The following is a 14,230-nucleotide window of genomic DNA, read 5'->3' on the forward strand; positions in this document are numbered from 1 at the left end:
ATTGAACCCACGCTGCTGGCTTGCCATGGTCTGCTTTAAAAGCCAGCTATTTAGCCCTGTGCTAAACCAGCCCCTTGATTGGTTTGGCTCAGTTGGCTGGACCACTGGTTTGTGATGCAGAGCGGGGCCAACAGCGTGGGTTCAATTCCCGCAATGGCTGAGGTTTTTCATGAAGGACCTGTGTTCTCAATCTTGGCCTCACCTCAGGTGTCGTGATCCTGACGTGAAATCGCCACCAGTCGGAGGGCAGCACGGTGGCACAGTGGTTAGCACTGCTGCTTCACGGCGCTGAGGACCGGGGTTCAATCACGGCTCTGGGTCACTGCCTGTGTGGAGTTTGCATATTCTCCCCATGTCTGCGTGGGCCTCATCCCACAACCCAAAGGTGTGCAGGGTAGGTGGATTGTCCATGCTAAATTGTCCCTTGATTGGAAAAAACGAATTGGGTACTCTAAATTTATTTTTAAAATCACAACCAGTCAGCTCGCCCCTTAAAGGGGAAAGCAGCCCATGGTCATCTGGGACTATAGAAACTTTACTAACTTACTTTATCACCTTATAAAGGGCAGAAAATCAGGAGGCAGCAATTTGATAGAGTCAATACAGTGAGGAACTCTTGGCTCTGCATTTTACTTCATTGCACCACCTGAAACTGGATGGTATATTAAGATGACAAGGCGTACGTGGTTATATATTTTGTCCTTATGAGAAGGAACATAAAATGTGTTAAATTGTGACCTCCTTCCAGAGATGGGTCGATGCTACCTCCAGTATTGAGGCCTTTGCTGTTTGTGGTTTATATAAATGATTTAGATATGAATGTGGGAGAGTTGATCAGTAAGTTTGCGAATGATTTGTAAATTGGTGGGGTGATAAATAGTGAGGATGCTAGCCTTCGATTGCAGGAGGACGTAGACAGGCAGGCTAGATGGGCTGATCAGTGGCAAATGGAACTCAATCCGTATAAGTGACAGGTGATGCACTTGGGCAGGACAAACAATGCAAGGGAATGCATGGTACACGGCAGGATTGTGGGAAGCATCAAGGATAAGAGGCGTCTTGATGTGCATGTACACTGGTCCCTTAAGGGAGCAGAGCAGGAGAGTACAGTGGTTAAGTGGTTAGCACTACTGCCTCACGGCGCCGAGGACACGGGTACGTTCCTGGCCCCGAGTCACTGTCTGTGTGGAGTTTGCACATTCTCCCCATGTCTGCGTGGGTCTCACCCCCACAACCCAAATATGTGCAGGGTAGGTAGATTGGTCACGCTAAATTGCCCCTTCATTGGAAAAAAGGGGCCGGGGCATCGGAGGCCACTGGATGAGGTAGGCATCTGGCTGCCTTCACCTCAGATGTGCATCCTGGGAAACACCTGGATGTATAGAAGAGCTAGGAGGGCCAGGCACATTGAGGATCACTGAGGGCACCAGGGGAGGGGGGTAGGTAGGGGGTAGGAAGGGGTGGTGGTTGGGGGTTGAGGGGTGGGGGGCGGCACCACCTGGAGTAGGGTACTGTGCAGCACATTAATCTCCTTTTTCGCAACCATTATGATGCCTCTGACACTTTCTTCCACAATGCGCGCTGACCCCGGCCCCTTTGCCCATCTCTTCAGGCAGCCCGCCCTCCCCATTGTGCTCACCCACCCTCTGGCTGTGGATATGTCCCCGGAGCTGTGTCCCATTCCCTGGGTGTTTGGTGTTGCGTGTGTGGTGTTGAGTCCTGCAGTGTTCAAGCACGTGTCCAGGCATCAAGGATTGATTGGGATGCTAGGCAATGACTCCCACATGCTACATGGCCCACCCACCCAAGGGAATCCACTTGGCTCCCCACAGAAGCCCTTCCACAAGGTTCACGTTTTTCAAAAGGAGTACTAATCGACGCCAGCGTGAACACTTGCTGGGGAGACCGCTGAATGACAAGAGGCTGTAGGATATGGGGTGGCTCTTATTCATTGTATGGAAATAGGGCTTAACCGGTGATAATTGGTGTCTCACCACACTACGGTGAGATTCAGATTTTGCCTACGGGAGCGGGCTGGTTGCATCACAAACTGTTTGGCAGCTGGCGGGAATCTCATTTTTGGCCTCTCCCGCTATTTACCAGCCTTGTTACGCTTGAGCGAGGGCGCAACAATCGGAGAATCATGCCCTATGACTTTATACACATATTCATGCTGGTATCATAGTGTTCAATGCACAAAATAACCTATGTGTAATGCTACCATATAACCAGAAACTGGGCAATGTCAGTATATTGTTTAAATGTGGACTGATCTCTGGTTTATATAATCTTAGGGATAATTTTTTTTAAGCATACAGTCAAATTATTCTCGAGGTGTATCCTGGAATTTTACTTTGATGTTAATATTGACTTTACGTATTTGTGATCTATCACACCTAATTTCTTTCTTGCTTCTTTGATAAAATGCACCAATTTAGTTTTGTTTTTATGGTGGCTCCTACTAGTTTCACAAGCATCCACCTAGCTTTCACCAATCAGTTGCGTACAAGTTCTCAATACATGTAAATGTAACGTTGCTGTAAAACTTACTTTTTCATGTTCATTGCTATTAATTGTCTAAAAATATGACTTCCCTTTGAACTACATTGGATTGATATAGATATATATTTCATTAACAGAGTGTCACAAAGTCGTGGCATGATGTTAAGAACAGAAATATATGTTGATAAAATTTGGACTGCAGCTCATTCAAATCTATCGGTTTACACCCATTAAAGTTGAATTGCAGTGGAAATAGTTAAGTGTTAAGCCAAAAGGTTGATGTAAGGCAGCTGATAAGCAAATAAGAAGCACTTACCCCAACAAAGTGCAATAATTCCACAGTGAAAGATCCAAACAAGTTTAAACATGTTGAGGTGTTTGGAATTTCTCTTCATCCCACTCTCTCCAGTGACTGTAGTCTTACAGTAATATTTTTTGTTTTGAGGAACCTTCACCGGTCAACTAGTTTTACAGAACTTTGAAATGCTCAACAACAGGAAATTTTGATGATTTTATATATAGGAATTAAAGGGGTGGAATTTTCCATCACGTAGACTACAAGAGGAGTCTTGAATTTGGATTTGGACTTTTTGTCACATGTACCAAGTCACAGTGAAAAGTATTGTTCTGCGTACAGTCCACGCAGATCGTTCCATACATGGAAAACATAGGACATACACATACGATAGACATAGAAGCATAAGGAGTGTGGTACTACTCAGTAGAGAAGATGCACGGTGAGATCAATTCGGCCCAAAAGAGGGCCTGGTAACAGTGGGGAAGAAGCTATTTTTGAATCTGTTAGTGCGTGTTCTCAGACTTCTGTATCTCCTGCTCGATGGAAGAAGTTGGAAGAGGTCTTTGATTATGCTGCTCACTTTCCAAAGACTTTAAAAAAAAATTTTAGGGTATCCAATCATTTTTCCAATTAAGGGGCAATTTAGCACCTAACCAGCACATCTTTGGGTTGTGGGGATGAAACCCACGCAAATACGGGGAGAATGTGCAAACTCCACACGGACAGTGACCCAGAGCCAGGATCGAACATGGGACCTCGGCGCCGTGAGGCAACAATGCTAACCACTGCGCCACTATGCTGCCCCACTTTCCAAAGACAGCGGGAGATGTAGACAGAGTCAATGAATGGGAGGCGGGTTCGTGTGATGGACTGGGCTGTGTTCACGACTCACTGTAGTTTCTTACGACCTTGGGCCGAGCAGTTGCCATACCAGGCTGTGATGTAGCCAGATAGGATGCTTTCTATGGTCCATCTGTAAAAATTGGCAAGAGTCAATGTGGGCATGCTAAATTTCCTTAGTTTCCTGAGGAAGTATAGAATTATAGAATTTATAGTGCAGAAAGAGGCATTTGGCTCATCAAGTCTGCACCGACCCTTGGAAATGGCACCCTACTTAAGCTCTCCATCCTATACCCGTAACCCAGTAACTTCACCTACCTTTTGGACACTAAGGGGCATTTAAATGGCCAATCCACCTAACAATCCACCAGCACCTATTGGGCGGCATGGTGGCATAGTGGTTAGCTCTGCTGCCACAGCGCCAGAGACTCGAGATCAATTCCAGCCTTGGGTGACTGTCTGTGTGAAGGGTGTACATTCTCCCCGTGTCTACATGGGTTTCCTCTGGGTGGTCTGGTTTCCTCCCACAGTCCAAAGGTGTGCAGGTTAGGTGGATTGGCCATGCTAAATTACCCCTTAGTGTCCAAAAAGGTTAGGTGGGGTATTGGATTACGGGGATAGGGTGGGGCCATGGTTTAGATAGGGTGCACTTTCAGAGGGTCAATGCAGACTCAATGGGCTGAATGTCCTCCTTCTGCAATGTAGTGACTCTATGATTCTATGTGGATGAGTGCAGGCAAGTGCTAGCAGCCTCATCTGGATTAGACGAGAGCCCAGCCTTGCATTAACGCCATGACTGTACTTGTTGAGGTGTGTAAAGCCTTTTAGCTGTGATATGTAAGTGTCTTCATGGAATTTGGCATATGCAATTTGGCTATTTCCCCTTCACAGATCGATCCATCTGAGCTTTGCGCTTTCCTATGAGAGGGTCAAATGACCATCGGAACCCAATCAAAATATGGCCCCAAGGCGGAATGGATTCTCACAAGGATGTGCACCATGTGGTAAGGTGCTCAAACCCTTTAATTGGCATTTGAGTGTTCCTAATATGTTTCAGTTGAGTGTGGAAATTAGTAAGATGCCCCATCAATTGGCCCAAAAGTGCAGTCGCCGAGTCCTCCTACAGGCCCATGGACCCCCTCCACTCGTGATTTGTTTTAATTTTCAAGTCATGCTAGCAGAATGGCAGAGATAAGGGGCGGGATTCTCCCAAACCCCCCCGATGGCCCAACGGCGGCGTAAAAAATGGCGCCAACCACTTCGGCGCGGGCCGACCGGAAGTTGCGGAATCCTCTGCACTTCCAGGGGCTAGGCTGGCGGCGGAGGGGTTGGCGCCGTGCCAGTCAGCGGCAAAGGGCCGGCGCGGGTCACCGCATGCGCAGAACCGCCGGCGTGGTTCCACGCATTGGCTGTCTGGCCAGAATATTCTAGTGCATGCGCAGGGGGGTGTCTTCTCCGTGCCGGCCATGGCGGAGCCCTACAGAGGCCGGCTCGGAAGGAAAAAATTCCCCCACGGCGCAGGCCCGCCCACAGATGGGTGGGCCCCAATCGCGGGTCAGGCCACCCCCACTTCACCCCCCCCCCCCCTCCCCCGGGCCGGATCCCCCCCGTGCCCCCCTGAGGACCACACCAGCCGGCCTACAAGCCAGGTCCCGCCGTGTGGGACCATGTCCAATTCACGCCGGTGGGACTGGCCCTAAACCGGCGGCCTCTTGGCCCATCGGGGCCCGGAGAATTGCTGGGGGGGGAGGGGGGGTGGGTGCTGCCAACGGCCCCCGACTGACGTGGTGTGATCCCTGCTCCGTCCGAAAATGGGCGCCGGAGAATACGACATTGGAGCGGCAGGGCGGGATTCACACCGCCTCCCGGGGATTCTCCGACCAGGCAGGGGGTCGGAGAATCCCACCCAAGATTTTATTATGAGGCCAGCTTCCAACCCCTGAGATCGTCAAATTCCCTCCCATCATTCTAATGGTCTAATCTGTGCCGAAAGTCAGACTGAATCATCAACTCTTTCCATCTCTCAAGCTGAGGTAATAAGGAGAGAGGGAAAGCATCTGTCTGGCTAATTAAACCATGTTGTCAAGAGGATTGTCAGCGACCTTATTCATCAGTGAAGCTATTACTCAGATGCTTCCAATTTTCACTTCTGTAGAACTTTGAATACCCAGATAAGTATGATATAAATATCACATTAATATTCTATAAAACCTCTGAATTGCCATACTAATCTAATCATTTGTTGTTAATATTCTATAAAACATCTGAACATAAATGTCTGAGCATCAGTTATAAATATTCAATCACATGCATTATTGGTATAAGTTGTAATAATAACTCTGCTCATCAAATATTAGTGTTCATAGTTTCCTACACTACAATGTCATTTCATTCACCAGAATGCCCTTGGGAACACCCCGAGGTTGAAAAAGTTCTATGTCAATTTAAGTTCTTTCTTTCTCCTATATCTGGATGACGGAGGATATTTTTAAAAGGTGCTATGTCTTTTCGTCCGACGACATTTCGTCCAACGACACTTCGTCCACGTCATTTCGTCCAACGTCTTTTTGTCCGCCCGTCTTTTGGTCCAACGTCATTTTGTCCGGTGATTTTTTTCGTCAAAGATTTTTTGTGACTTTTTACGTGTTTTTGCTGGATGATTTTTTTTGTCAAAGACTTTTTGTAACTTGACTTTTAGTAACTTGCTTAGTAGCACCACTCCACTTTAACTTTTGTACATGGAAATCTTCTCTAATGCACATAATATACAATAAAGGATCTTTATTACCGGCCTCTTTCCTTTAACGAGCCTCGTTAAAGGATAGTTATTATCGTTCTCTCCCCTTTAACGAGCCTCGTTAAAGGATAGATATTATCTGTCTCTTTCCTAATCCCGAATTCGCCCATCCCGAAATGGCAAAGTTCATTGTGTCAACGAAGAGTAAGCGGAAGGTGGCTGATGGAAATAACTATATCTATGATTTTCATTCGAGCAGTGCAAACCTAGGAAAAGAATACTGGAGATGTGAGAAAAGAAGGCTATGTTCAGTGCGGATTCACACGGTCACGGAAAACAATGAGCCTAAAATTATTTATTTCTCTAATGAGCACCTTCATCCAGCTGATGTCGATTCGTTAAATGCTAGAAAAGCAGTTGCAGAAATAAAGCATGAAGCGGTGGAAAACATAGCAGCAAGTTCGCGTAGCATACTAGCGGCCAAGTTTACGCAGCTATCAGAAAATACCTGCTCTCAACTCCCAAGGCTGCCCGTCGTCTCAAGGACTATTCAAAGGTGCCGACAAAAAAATTCTGGATTTCCCGCTAATCCAGCGGCTAGACACGGTTTTGAAATACCTGACAAATATTGCAAGCTTGACAATGGCGAGCAGTTTCTGAGGTTCGATTCGGGCGTCGAGGATCAACAGTGCTTACTAGTATTCGCATCAGAAAGTGCTCTTCAGGATTTAGCATCATATCGTCATTGGGCATGTGATGGAACATTCAAGATTGTGCCACAACAGTGGTTTCAACTGTTCTGCATTCATGTACAAGTTAAAGGTAGCAGTCTACCACGGGTCTTTGCATTACTGCCGAATAAAAGGAAGCAGACATACGAATTATTCTTTGACCAATTGAAAATTATGCAACCTGATGCAGATCCGATTGATATCATGGCAGATTTCGAAGCTGCAGTTCACAAGGCAATTAATTCATCATTCCTTAATGCATCTGTCGTGGCATGTTTGTTTCATTTGAGCCAATCTGTGTTTCGAAAAATTACCGATTTAGGTCTCAAAGAAAAATACAACACAGACTCTGAATTCTGTCTTAAAATTCGATGTTTTTCAGCATTAGCTTTCCTCCCAGTTGAAGATGTCGAAGAGGCTTATGAAGATTTGATAGACGATGAAGAAATACCTGCTGAATTCATCGTTTACTTCGACTTGACTTACATAGGCATTGTGAGAGGACGTGGTGCCAGACGAAGGAGAGAAACACCTATGTTCCCGACAGCTGTATGGAATGTTAATCAGCGTGTTCTACAAGATCTACCGAGAACAAATAATGCTGCTGAGGGGTTTCATTCTGCGATAAAGCGTTCGGCGGGTGGAGCTCATTTGAATATCTGGAGGTTAATCAAAATTCTGAAGGAAGAGGAAGGGTTAATAATAGGTAAAAAGGCTCAAATTCTTCGGGGGGATCAGGCGACTTCATGTACGCGATATAAGAAAATAACTGAACGCCTCAAAAGATTGGTCATTGAATATGATCCCACAGCGAAAATTGATTTCTTGAGGAATGTTGCTCACAATTTACATCAATTTTAAGTAATTTCGGGAATTCATCAGTAGTAAACTTTTAGATCTTTTTAACTGCATTTTTAGATTTTTTAACTTTTTAACTGCATTTTTAAGCTTGCATTTTACTTGAATTTCATCAATTACTTGCATTTTAGCAATTAAATTCACTTGCTGTATTGTGCCTGCTTTCTATCAATTAAATGCTTTTATACGGAGTTGATTTGCAATTGGTTAATTGGACGAAGTGACATTGGACCAAAAGACGGGCGGACAAAAAGACGTTGGACGAAAAGACGTGGACAAAGTGTCGTTGGACGAAATGACGTCGGACGAAAAGACGCGACACGTTTTTAAAAACAGACAGAACCATGGGCGAAATTCTCCGACCCCCACGACGGGTGGGAGAATAGCGGGAGGGCCTTCCCGACATTTTTGCCGCTCTCCCGCTATTCCCCCCCCCCCCCCCCCGCCGAAGTCCCGACCCGAATCGCTGCCGCCGTTTATTTACGGCCGGCAGCGATTCTCAGCTGTTAGATGGGCCGAAGTCCCAGCCCTGTTGGTGCCTGGCACTGTGGGCCCTCTGGCCCTGGTGCCCGTCCCTGCTGCCAGGAATCCATTCGCTGCCATTGCCCATGCCACGGGACGCTCCACAGCCCCTGTCCGGCACCCTCCTGTAGGGGCAACTGCGAGCGTTGCCCTTGAATGGGCTGCATGATGCCCCACCATTGGATGGCAGCCGGTTGGAGGGGTGGTATTGCAGAGTGTGCAGTGCAGGGGTGGTGGGTGGAGTGTGGAGGCCGCGGGTTGGGAGAACCCATACGGCCAGTGTCACTCTGCAGAACCAAGGGTCACGGAGGCTGGTCAGTGGGATACGCAACAAGATGGCTGCCTTGCCCGCCACAGAAATTTTGGTATGTGCCTGGACACCACCCCAGTTCCTTGGGAGGTCACCCCGGCAACATGGCCTGCTCACCCATAACCTCCCACCACACCCTATGGCCCTGGCAGGGCCCCCCCAGCAGCCCGGCCAGTGTCAGGCCTAGCAGCCCACGGTAACGCCTCTCCGTGTCTTACCTCCTCTCTCTCCCTCATCAGCCATGCGCCTGTTTCCTGATTTTTAAAAGCACAGGTGAACCTCGCCATCGGGAATTACCCCCAGTGGAGGCAGAGAATCGCGGATGCCCCGGAGAGGAACGGGTCAGGCTCGCCAAAGATATGCAAATGCCGTTTATTGTACATGCGTTCCGGAGCGCATTGACGCTGCTGCCGAGGCACCAGAGAATTGCAATTTGCCGTGAAAAAATAGTGAAATCCTTCTCTAATACCTTCCTCTTCCTCTTCTTGATCACAGCTGTGTATAAGATTTATTTTGAACAATGTCAAGTCTCGGATGAAATGTAGTAACAAGCCTTGGATTGCTCCATGTCTGGGTTCCATTACGACAGTTTGCAAATTGGCTGTCTGTGATTTGTCAGATGGAAGCACCAGTTTATGGGGGGCTGGGGTGAGGGGCTGGCGGGTGGTGTTTTGTCGGAAGGATGGGGCAGATTGAAGGTCAAATTACACAAACTAAACTCCCTGCCCAGCACACCCGATCAGCACTCACTGACAACATCTATTTGGCTATTTTAACACCCGGATCCTATTTATATCCCACTGTCTGCCCAAAATAGCTGACAGGCAAAGTTCAGGAGGTCCAAAGACTGTATTCTTCCATTTGAATGAGTTGTTAAATTTAGGTGCCAGTGACGGTTCAGGTGGAAGCATTCTTGTCTCTGAATTAAATGGTTGTGTGTTCAAGTTCCATTCCAGAACTTGAGCCCACAGATGAACGCTAGCATTCTAGTATTGAGGGGGTGCAGCACTGTTGGACGTGCTGTCCTTTCAGATTAAACTTTAAACTCTCTGCCCCCTTGGGTCCCATGGTACTGATTCAGCAAAGTACAAGGGTGTTATCCCCAGAGCCCAGCCAATATTTATGCCTCAATCACACAGGAAAAGATCATTAAAAAGGTCATGGCCACATTGCTGTTTGGAGGAGTTTTCTGTGCGCAAATAGATCACTGCGTTTCCTACTTTAGAACAGTGGCTACTCTTCACAAAATTACTTTGTTACCTGTGAAGCAGCTTGAGATATCCAGTAATGATGAAAGACACAGGGCGGGATTCTCCATCGGCCGATGCCGGATTCGGGAAACGCGATTGGGCAGAGAATCGGTTTTGATGCTGAAATCGTGGCAGGCGCCAAGTTCACGGCAAATTGCAATTCTCTGGTGCCTCGGCAGCAGCGTCAATGCGCTCCGGAACGCATGTACAATAAACGGCATTTGCATATCTTTGGCGAGCCTGACCCGTTCCTCTCCGGGGCATCCGCGATTCTCTGCCTCCACTGGGGGTAATTCCCGATGGCGAGGTTCACCTGTGCTTTTAAAAATCAGGAAACAGGCGCATGGCTGATGAGGGAGAGAGAGGAGGTAAGACACGGAGAGGCGTTACCGTGGGCTGCTAGGCCTGACACTGGCCGGGCTGCTGGGGGGGCCCTGCCAGGGCCATAGGGTGTGGTGGGAGGTTATGGGTGAGCAGGCCATGTTGCCGGGGTGACCTCCCAAGGAACTGGGGTGGTGTCCAGGCACATACCAAAATTTCTGTGGCGGGCAAGGCAGCCATCTTGTTGCGTATCCCACTGACCAGCCTCCGTGACCCTTGGTTCTGCAGAGTGACACTGGCCGTATGGGTTCTCCCAACCCGCGGCCTCCACACTCCACCCACCACCCCTGCACTGCACACTCTGCAATACCACCCCTCCAACCGGCTGCCATCCAATGGTGGGGCATCATGCAGCCCATTCAAGGGCAACGCTCGCAGTTGCCCCTACAGGGGGGTGCCGGACAGGGGCTGTGGAGCGTCCCGTGGCATGGGCAATGGCAGCGAATGGATTCCTGGCAGCAGGGACGGGCACCAGGGCCAGAGGGCCCACAGTGCCAGGCACCAACAGGGCCAGGGGTGTGGGGATGGGGAGGAGGGAGAGGGAGCACATGCGGGGCAGGGTCCGCAGTGCCAACCGGGGACACCGTATAGCCCGTTGGACCTGGTTGGGCACGGGGGTACGCACCATGCTAACATGTCGGCCTTTCACCCTCCTGAAAACAACGTATCTTGGAATACAGCCAACAATGCTGGCCTTCCTCCTAGTCACCGCAGCCCTGGGGGATGCACTGAGGCTGTACGAGCTCAAGCTGCTCGAGAAGGATGCGACAGCAGCGGAACCTGCCCTAGAGAAACAGGAGGGAGCTGCTGAGGATGGAGAGCAGGCCATACAACGGGCTGGTGAGGAGGAGGTGCAAAGGAGGCCTCATGTGTAGGGGCAGCGCCTGTATTTCCAGGACCTGCCAGACCGGGCATGCCATCGAAGACTCCAACTGAGCAGGGGACAGTGCAAATATCTGCCAGGTCATGGCGCACCTGGCACTGTGGGGAAAATAGGGGATGACACCTGCTCTCAGTGGCCATCAATGGTCAGCCTGAACCTCTACACAACAGAGTTCTTCCAGGCGCCAAGTGGAGACCTGTCCAGAATCTCAGAGACCTCGGTGCACAGGTGCATCCGCGCCATCACTGAGGTCCGATATGCCCAGTCGGCACAGTCCATCAAATTCAATGTGGACCAAGGCCACCAGGATGCCCAGGCAGCAGGTTTCGCCGCCATTGCCAAGATGCCCAGGTTCTACGTCACCTGCAGATGACAGGCCGGTCTTCACAAACAGAAAGGGGTTCTACTCGATGAACATGCAGCTGGTATGTGACCATTAGCTGTGCATCATGCACGTTTGCGCCCGATATCCGGTCATTTTGCACAGCACCTTTGTTATGGCTCACTTGCCGGTTCCTAGCGCCCCCCCCCCCCCCCCCCCCCCACCACCCCGGCTGGGTGTATCCCTCCCGGATGACAAGGGTTATCCACTGTGGTGGTGGCTGATGATGCATATCCGGAGGACACAGACTGACATGGTGACCTGCTACAACGGCGCCAATGCACAACCAGCGGCATGAGCGCCGGCTGAACCGCAATCCCCGGGCCAATCCCACCCACAACGTACACCCATTCCACCCACCCACCCCCACACCCCTCCTGCGACCAATCCAGACCAGCCCACACCTCACACCCATCTGACAGATCACTGAGGTAGGTTGCAACATTGTGCACAGGTGTTTAATGTGAACAAATATATACAGATACGTGCCCTAGCCCCTAACACTATACTGTGCCTTGCACCCATGCCAACCTAGCTGGTGTCTACTTTTCTGGCTTTACGTGCCCTAATGCTACATCTAGGTCGAACTCCAGATGGCACATCAAGAGGTGACCTTCTGTGATTCCCGACCTATGACCTGGGTCCCCGTTGGCAGCCATCTTCTGGGGCGACCGGGCCTGAATGGGCCCGGCTGCTGCTCGGGTGTCCTAGGTGGCATGGTACTGCCCTGTTCTGCCCACTGCAAACCAGATGCGGGGATGGGGGATGGAGGGGAATCCGAGGTGCTGTGGTGTTCTGGCACCTCCCCTGCGGGAGTCACTGGCACGGGCCCCATCACCTCCTCCTCCCTCGGGTTGCCCAATGGCCCCCGGGTTACTCTCTAGGATGGGGCTGGGAGCAGACCTATGCCCTGAGGCTTCTTCAGCACCTGGCTCTGCCTCGTCCCGACCAGGGTCTGTATGTTCACAGCCATGGAGCACAGGGAGTGGACCACCTCCGACTGTACCACCACATTCTGCGTCTGCGCCACATCAGCCAGTGACTATGCCATCTCCCTGTGAGACTGGGACACTTCCCTCTGTGTCTTTGCCACTTTGGCAATCACCTTGGCAATGCCGCTGGCGTTCTCAGCCGTGGCCCACTGTGACTGGGCCATGCTTAGGAGTGCCGCTGCAATGCCCTGGTGTTTCTGGGTCATGGCTACCTGTAACAAGGAAGACTTGCCCTGGGTCTCGGCCACTGCCTGCACAAAGTGCCCCAGATCCTGGACATGTTGATCCATGGCCGAAGCCTTCATCCTCAATGCCTCCACTGAGGATGCCCAGTTTTGGCCTGTGGCATGCATGGTCAGCACCATCTCCTCCTGCTGTACGTGGTAGGACTCCTCCAACTGCACCTGCAGATGCTGATACTCGCTGACAACCCCTCATGTAGTCCCTGGCTCTGTGACTGCATCTCCACAATCGATGGGACTGTCCATTCCAGAAGCCCGAATCCCGTTTGGACGGCAGCTATTCCCTGGTTCAGCCCGCCCTCAGACCGTCCGTCACCTCAGGAGTTCCTACCTCAACCCGCTGTACCAGAGCATGTGTGTGGTGGTGCGCCCCAGGTAGTGTCCCAGGAGCCTCTTCACTAAAGTGCCCAACCGAGGTGAGTGTCCCTGGGATGGTGGAGGGTGATGCAGACCGCTGTGACGGGAAGTCAGCACCATCCTTGGACTCGCGCTCCGGGTGTCTCGGGATGCCATTGAAGGCTCACGTCCATGTGGGTGCCATCACTGCTGCTGGTCGACACCTGGGGTTCTGGTTGTGGTTGAGGTTGGGGGCGAGGGACACCAGAAGGGCCCACCCCATTATCAGCAGCTCCTGCAAGACACAAGGCAGGTGCATGATTCCATTGTGGGCCAGAAAAAACAACAGCCGCACCAATGTAGCTACTTTGAATGGGCTAGCACCGTCGCCACATGGAACGTAATCAAATTCATGGAAAATGTTGCCAGTATCGCCGGGTCCATGATTGGTGCAGCCGCACTTAAATGATCCATCCCCCAGCGCCGGCCCTAGGGTTGCTGGCGCCCCGGGAAAGCTGAACTTCGGCGCCCTTGGGGGGGGGGGGGGGGGGGGGGGGGGGGCGGCGGCGGGGGGGGGGGGGGGGGCGGCGGGGGGGGGGGGGCGGCGGTGGGGGGGGCGGGGGGGGGGGGGCGGCGGCGGGGGGGGGGGGGGGGCGGCGGGGGGGGGGGCGGCGGTGGGGGGGGCGGGGGGGGGCGGCGGCGGGGGGGGCGGGGGGCGGCGGGGGAATGCTGAGCTGGACACCCTCCCGGACGCCGTGGAGGAGAAGTGGATGACCCTATACCCTGGCAGGCGCAGCATGGACACAGGTGGCAGGGGCTGTTAGCACCTTGGGCAACGTCGTGCGGACTGGCTTGCAGTGCCAGAAGAAACTTCACGACTTCCTCAGGACGATCAGGGCGAACTGGCTGCTCCGTGCCCCTGGCACTAGCCCTGCCCCCCACACACACCCGTAATCCTGCCCCTCC

At 51.2% G+C, this 14,230-nt stretch overlaps 1 protein-coding gene across 1 annotated transcript in view; it reads right to left on the reverse strand.

Annotated features, from left to right (window-relative positions):
• Window positions 1-9,379, reverse strand: part of LOC119969083 (immunoglobulin superfamily member 2-like) — a 32,880-nt gene extending 23,501 nt beyond the window's left edge. The window contains exon 1 of the mRNA XM_038802284.1: window positions 9,268-9,379. Within this exon, the coding sequence (XP_038658212.1) occupies window positions 9,268-9,379 (112 nt within the window). The remainder of the gene's footprint in view (window positions 1-9,267) is intronic.
• Between the last annotated feature and the right edge of the window lie 4,851 nt (window positions 9,380-14,230).

The sequence above is a fragment of the Scyliorhinus canicula genome, chromosome 7 (genome assembly GCF_902713615.1).
Source record: "Scyliorhinus canicula chromosome 7, sScyCan1.1, whole genome shotgun sequence".
Lineage (NCBI taxonomy): Eukaryota > Metazoa > Chordata > Chondrichthyes > Carcharhiniformes > Scyliorhinidae > Scyliorhinus > Scyliorhinus canicula.